Source organism: Cryptotermes secundus, unplaced genomic scaffold (genome assembly GCF_002891405.2).
Source record: "Cryptotermes secundus unplaced genomic scaffold, Csec_1.0 scaffold47, whole genome shotgun sequence".
Lineage (NCBI taxonomy): Eukaryota > Metazoa > Arthropoda > Insecta > Blattodea > Kalotermitidae > Cryptotermes > Cryptotermes secundus.
This window is the reverse complement of record NW_019721002.1, coordinates 2,716,744-2,724,398: the sequence shown is the minus strand read 5'-3', so window position 1 is coordinate 2,724,398 and position 7,655 is coordinate 2,716,744. Positions and strand designations below refer to the sequence as shown.

Below are 7,655 nucleotides of genomic sequence, written 5' to 3'. Positions count from 1 at the left end.
GCTTGTTCCTCCAAATGGTGGTAAACATCCACCACATTACATGGCATCACATCCCAGAATATTGCAGTTTTAATATTTGTCATGGAAAACCTGAAATTTCATATTATGTGCATCAGATTAGCAATATGTACACCAGTGCATGTTGGGCAATAAGGATTGGCAGATGACAGACTAAGGTAGTGAACTGACGTTGTGATATAAAAGCCGATTCTTATATAATTCCACTTTACTTTTGTTTTGCAACAGTAAACATTTAAAAATGCATACAATATTGTGACATGTTGACCCATACCTCCCCAACGGCACGTAGCGGTAACATAGCGCTCACGTAATAGGCGAGTCATCACACCGCCACTCTCCCCGCGGTGACGTCACGAGCGGAGCCGAAGTTAGCCGAGTCCCCGCATCCTGGTAGCTATGCAACGTGCAACGCACGGTGACGCGGAACCGCTTCCCACTGTGACGTGGCACTCATTACATAACAGGCAAGCACTGCAGCTATATAAGTGAGCCGCACAGCGGCTGCGAGTTGGTTATAACGTAACAGTCGCCGAGTCGAGTTGACATATAGCGGCAGTCGCAGAGATCAATAGTAGTCGAGCGAGAGTGTGTTATCAACAGTTCTCCAGTCAGCCGACTACAAGTTGGAGTACAGCAGCCGTCGCGGAAAGAAGAACCGGACGTGTGTGTGATTGTGTAATTGGGAGTGTGTGATACAGTGATACATAGCTCCCCTACTGTAAACGTGTAGACTACTGAACACAGAGTGAGCTGATTTGCGCATAGGGTTATATAGTGTGAAACCCCGCAACAGTGGTAACAGAGTAATGCGATTAGGGTTATAAAGTGTGAAACCCCGCAACTGTGTGATAAGTAATTGTAGCCGATATTTGTAGATTGTTCAATAAACCAATTAACCATCTCTACGGCGTCTTCTGTAACGAAACACGTTACAATATAAACAACTAACAAATGGATGCATCAGTTCTAAAAGCTAGTAATAGTGGCACCAAAAATATAATTCCTAGAAGAACATTAAAAGACACCATGTACCATCTGAAGTTGACCACTCCATTATCGAGAACTTACTATAGTGACATTACCAGAATACAGAACTTTTTAGCAGAATTTATAGGCTTTCAGAAATAGGTGTGCCATCTGAAAGCAAAATTTTGAAAATAAGTGAGAACAGATCATCACTGCGAAATGGAGATAATCATGTTAGAAAAGTATTACTTCTAAACCAAATAATAAGACAAGTCCCAGTAAATCTGAGTGCCTTTACACCATCCACACATACCCTCTGCCATCTGATGAGAGAAGCATTAACCTAGTATGGCTGCATTTCCCAATGGCATGCTAAAAACAGAATCTAGAAACTTCCTAATGACAACATGATGGTCCATACCGCTGATGTGGATGCACCGGCATTCAAGTATCTGATGGACTTCACACTTTACTCCTATGGACGAAATAAATATCAACTGCAAGACTCTGTACATCAATGTGTTATTGCAGCTACATTACAAATCAGACTCGACAATTTCTCAAATAAGTTCTAGCACTGGAATAATGCCTTCATTCCGAAATATATAACAATAAATCATACCCTTATGAAATATTACAGTCTCCCAAAATGTAATGCCACATAGTTCGATAGCTACTAACATTCTACAGTAACCTGCTCTCTATCCATCTTCCACCTGATGCCCTGATGGTGGAGGCAGATTACTCCAAAACCCTGCAATCTACCAAATTAGTGACACATCCCAAATGACCATAATCTTCATATTCACCTCCATGGGGCCCTTAGATCTCACAAACTGCACTGCTGTTCATAAGTACTCAGTTACAGTAATGCAGTCTCTAAATGTAAACAGCATACAATGAATTTGTTACATATTCAGACATCAGACTAGTCGTCAATGAGACTGTAACTGCTGCCTGCTGCACACTCAGTTCAGCATGGTGTGTCTGTCATAGATATTACGTCGCTGCTCTCGTACTTGTCTCTTCCACTTGTCCTGTTGGTGACCCACCCTGTTCAGAACATTGCCTCTGACACCCATGGCATGTGATGATCCTCCACCAACACTTGTGCTTGTTTCGTCCTAACAATAAAAAATTATATAAGATTTGAAGGCTCAGTATACAGCAATCAGCCATGTCAATGTGGAGTTGCTGTCCACCATTACAGAGACTGTCCCTGTCTCCATCATCAGGGGCTGGTGTGATGAATACTGTGTTTGTTGCACACTATATTTATATAGAAAGTTCTCATCTGTCCCAGTGCAGACTGCATGGAGAACAGTGGACAGTCAGATTGTCAGTGATGTCCTGCCCCAGTGCAGGCTGCATCAGTCATCTCAATTCATGTTACCTGTCACTGGTCTCTCCTTACAAGGATTATTAAGTTCTTTCATATGCTTTATTATGTTTGTCACTGTATACCATGAAAGGATCACAGGGAAACTTATACTTCTGTTAAAAATGTCAGGGTGCAGCTCATTCTCAGTGGACATCTTAATTAAGTCATCCATGAAGCCTGATATTCATACAATACTGTGGTTTCCTTGAAGTTAATTTCATGCACTGAATATACTCTGAATGGTGTCCTTAATTGCTTTATGTATCCTGTCATTCTTGCCAGTATTTCAGTATCCTTGAAGTCTATTCAATGCAATGAATAAACTTCAGCGACACCACGGTACTGGCAAGAAATACAGGTCACATGGGCTATTTAGTCAAGGAAAGCCATGAGAGCTGGCTGCAACCCAATAACTTTAATATAGCTACAAGATCTCCATACACCATCATGGTACCTGCCTATGAACATAAGAGAACATATGTAAAAGTAAAGGTATCCCTGTAACAAGCAGTGGAGGCCCATAGGGATGTGAGATACTGAGGTTCCCACATTTTCTAGACAATTGGCTCATAGATGGTGGCAAGGTTATCAGCCTTGCGCGCTGGCAGCCCTTTACCCCCAAGAACATTCCAAGAATATTCCTAGTACTCATTTCTGTTAGAGGCTGAGTCGACCCCAGGGCCAGACTGCGGCTGGAAGGATTAGGTAAATTGAAAAAATCCAGTGACCTCATTGGGATTTGATCCCACAACCTTCCAGCTTGTAGCACAGTGCCTTAACCAACTACACTACTGTGTGCCCCCAAGAGTACATATGACAGAACTTAAAAACAATGACAAGCAACATGAATGAATCCTGATGACTGAATGTTCCTCCTGCGGTATGCACTGAGATATGAGCCCCCCCACCATTCACCATGCAGTCTGGGCTAGGACTGTGTACAAATATAGCGTGTGTGAACACAACACTCATCACATCGACCCCTGATGATGGAAACAGAGAAAGTCTCTGAAACGTTGGAAACCAAAGCTCAAGAAGACTTAACTGAAGGAATTATTTGTTACTATAAAGTAAGTTCATGTTCCAGAGTCTAACAGGTGTTCATACTTTCATTTCACTGAATATAATAAAATGAAGCTGATTTCACAGTTCTGAAAAAAATTATGCCATACCTCTTCATTGGTGTGTTCCTGGTAACTACCTTTTGCTCTCTTATTGAGCAGAGGATCCAAACAGATGAGGAACAGCATGTAGATCACCAACAGGGAGATGATCCAGATTACAATAATGACAACAACCTGAAAATTAAGTTACATTTTCATAATCAGATAAACTGTTGATAACAGAGAACAAAAGAAGAGTCCTAGTCTAGGACTGAACACCACCTTCAGTCTCAATAGAAAGTTAAGTTTGTACAATTAAAACAAGATTTTCTTCCTTTAATGATCTTAAAACTATACAATTTCTTTATTAAAAACGTCGCCCCACAACTACGTATATTACCTCATATATTAAGGTCAGTGCTAAGTTTGGCTCTGCTACATGTTTCGGCTACCAAAAGCCATCATCAGGCAAATACATGGCCAACATATATACACCACTGAACTGCAGTAATAGAAAAATTGGATACAATAATATTAATTATATTAAAATACTTGGCATAAAAGTACAATAAATTAGACTATATAAAACAAAAGTTATAGTATAAAACAAGATTAAATTCTTCAAGTGATGACATTTACATCATCGAGTCAGTCGGTTTTTGCAATTTTGTTGTGTTCCCACGGACAAATTGGAGTATTCTATATTTTGTGTATATATAATAAACTATTTTGGAGGCTCGTGATGTAGATGTAGTAATATTAATGTTAATTATTTAGTCAGTGCCTCATCTTACAAAGTACTGTCCATTCTGTAGGGAATGTAAACAACAAATACTCCAATTTGTCTGTGGAAACAGAACAAAATTGCAAAAACCAACAACTGACTTGATGATGTAAAGCATCACTTGAAGAATTTTAATCTTGTTTTATACTATAACTTTAATTTTATATAGTCTAATTTATTGTACATTTATGCCAAGTATTTTAATATAATTAATATTATTGTATCCAATTTTACTAGTACTGCAGCTCAGTGGTGTATATATGTTGGCCATCTGCCTGATGATGGCTTTTGGTAGCCAAAACATGTAGCAGAGCCAAACTTAGCATTGACCTTAATATAGTTGTGTTGTGACAGTTTTAATAAAGAAATTGTATAACACAACAGGATGCATGAAATGAAAAAAAAAAATTATCTGAAACTCTTGAAGATTTACATAAAAACACATGGCTATGAAAATGCATGTTTTATTTACTTCTACAAATTTTGTTAAAACCATGTTTTGCTTCACTATTTGGCAGTACACTTGAGATATGCATAGAAATGCGCATAGGTCTTAATGTAGTGTTCACTGTTTCTGATTTTAACTAAAACTGGTATGTTTTCACAAATTTTGGTATTTTTTGCAACTTTTTCTTGCCAATATGGCAAAAATGCTGTATTTTCAACAATCTTAGGACCATTCTTTACAGCACTAAATATCTGTGTCTTGATAGAAGAAAATTACAGTGGAACGATTTAATGTTCCCTGTCCACTCTCTGAGTTCTATGTAACAACTTTTTGTAATATGCAGATTTCTAGGGTGAGGAGTTCTTTGCTACCTATCCAACCTCTGTGCTCAGGACCAACCCTTGGCTGTCTGAAACTGCTCAATTCGTATCATAGCTATCCTCCATACCCAGAGGCTGCCTCCTCCATCTGCAACCTGCAGATTCACTAATATGGAACACCTGTTCACAATACAAACCTTGATGATTGTCGTGTTCCTACTTTCATATTTGCATTCACATCTGGGACAGAACTCCTGCTCCTTTCCTTTAATATCATCCCCAACTCGTGGAAGAATCACAGTGTCACAATTACTATTGAGAAAACAGAGAACACAGTGGAACATGTATAAGACTCAAGGTTCTTACATCAGTCAACTGCTAACTCTGTGGCCTTCTGGAATATGACATCCACTTTAGTTGATAGATACCAGTGTTTCAGAGGAACACGCTGCCTCTATCTTCAGGATAGCCGTGGCCCAGATAAGAAAAATGACACATTATACTAGTAAGATCTGGGATGTAGTAAGATGTTTTCAAGATTCTGTTTAGGAAACAAAATTTTTTAATTAAAATAAAATTATTAATTTTCTGTATTTATTAATGAGTGTATTATTATTATTATTATTATTGGAGGGGGTGGGTTTCCCCATGCACTGCGACCAGTTGTTGATCTATTGTACGTCCCCCTTTCATATTCTACCAGTCTCCATACCCTACCGGTACTGGTGCGTGCTATCAGCCCCATTGAGCCAATGAGGTCGGCCCTCGGTACCTTGATACTTCACCCATCTACCAGAGGCATTGGAAACTACTTGGGCGGGAAATTGTTGCCTAATTTAGCTCAGAGGTCTCCTAGAGACATGAGGTTCTTTTATGTGCCGTAAATCTACGACACGGGACACACGGCTTGAAGTCCCTCCTGGAGGACTTGTTCCCTGAATTTTTCCGCCCTTAAAAATTCCATGACCTCCGCCGGGCTTGAACCCACATACCTTGAGTCATGAGGTGGGAACGTTACCCCTAGACTATGGAGGCCGCTTATTAATGAGTGTAAGGCAGATTGTTAAATGTAATTCTAACATCTATCCCATTTTCATTACATGTGCATGCAAGTGTGTGTGCGCGCACACACGCACACACACACACACACACACATACAGCAAGGTGATCCCATGCACTAATTTTTCTTTCCTAAAGCCAGGGAGTTAGCTGAAAATGGAGTGCAAAAGACATTTTATCTAACTTTTCCATTTCACAATATGTATTCTACTTAACTATTGTCTACTTAACAATCCCACCATATAGCATCAAATGGTATGAAGATGAATGCAAAATAAATTGGAAAGATGTGGGAGGAAGCAGTCCTGACCTGCCTTGCGGAACAAAAGAATTATATAGAAAGACCTCTCATGACAGCTGATGACCTGGCCAATATTCAAACTGGATACCTCCAGAATACAAGTGTCACCACTTGGACCATCAAACTTAGAACAATGTGGATTCAATTGTAATACTGTAGTCAGTATTTCATTTTGTTTGTAGAACACAAGTTATACTCACCATTTATTTGGAGGTACGTTTCCAATATAAAGCTTCCGGTTGGACTGTGTTCCATTTACAACAGAAGGATTTGGGCACACACACTTGCATCTGACATCTTCATAGGACTGAGCCTGTACAGAGAGAAAAACAGATGCTCTCAGGTGGGGAATCAACATTTGGGTATGTACACAAGCATCAGCAGACTTTCCCTAACACCAACTCTACTAATTTTGTGGTAATTATAATATTTATTAAAAAGGAAGTGAAGTACCTACTTGTTCAGATTAATTTTCAGTGAATACTCGTACATCCTGTTGTGTATCATATATTATTTCTTACTGAAAACCATCATAACACAACAATCAATATTACATGTAAGTAGCTTTTGCTACATGTTTCGGCCTTCAAAAGGCCATCGTGAGGCAAATGCATTTCATTTTTTCATTTCATTTATTCAGCATTCCATAAATCCTTACATGGTTTAACACCAATGGATATAGAAATAGTCAACATGAGTAAATCACATACTGCAACACAGCTGTGTGATGTCATACCAGTTAAATTTAGTAATATACAACATGAAACAAAAACCATTATCTATAACAATAAGGTGCTATCAGCTACCAAATGTAACAAATCTGAAACTTTAATTGTTGTCACAGTTAAAATATTCATCCAATGAATAAATGACTTTAAAAATAGGAATTTTTTAACAGCAGACCTAAATTTTTTAATCTCATGAGCTTGATCTTTTATATTAGGTGGAAGTTTATTAAAAATTTTAATTCCAAAATAATTACAAAGTCAATAAAAAGTCCGTCGAGTGTAACTAATTATAGAGCACTTCTTTATCACTTCTGCCTTACATGTTTCGGTTTAATAAAAACCATCATCAGAGGCACATAGTACAAGCAAGAAAACACTGCCGTTGTTTAAGATGTACACAGTTATGTTTGCTGCGTGAACGCTGCTACAATACGTCGACGTGTAAAAGCACAACACTTGTTAGGATTGTTGAATGCACGTTCAATTCTCACATCCATCCGAAACTGCCCTCAAGTTAAAACGCCAATGTTAAAATATTTAAAAT

The 7,655-nt window shown here is 38.6% G+C and overlaps 1 protein-coding gene across 1 annotated transcript in view; it reads right to left on the bottom strand.

Moving 5' to 3' along the window:
- Positions 1-1,490: 1,490 nt before the first annotated feature.
- Positions 1,491-7,655, bottom strand: part of LOC111874528 (uncharacterized protein CG1161) — a 9,557-nt gene continuing 3,392 nt past the window's right edge. The window contains exons 2-5 of the mRNA XM_023870100.1: positions 6,584-6,696; positions 5,221-5,335; positions 3,541-3,666; positions 1,491-2,111 (exon numbers count right to left, since the gene is read on the bottom strand). Coding sequence (XP_023725868.1) covers positions 1,956-2,111; positions 3,541-3,666; positions 5,221-5,335; positions 6,584-6,696 — 510 coding nt within the window. The 3' untranslated portion in view covers positions 1,491-1,955. The remainder of the gene's footprint in view (positions 2,112-3,540; positions 3,667-5,220; positions 5,336-6,583; positions 6,697-7,655) is intronic.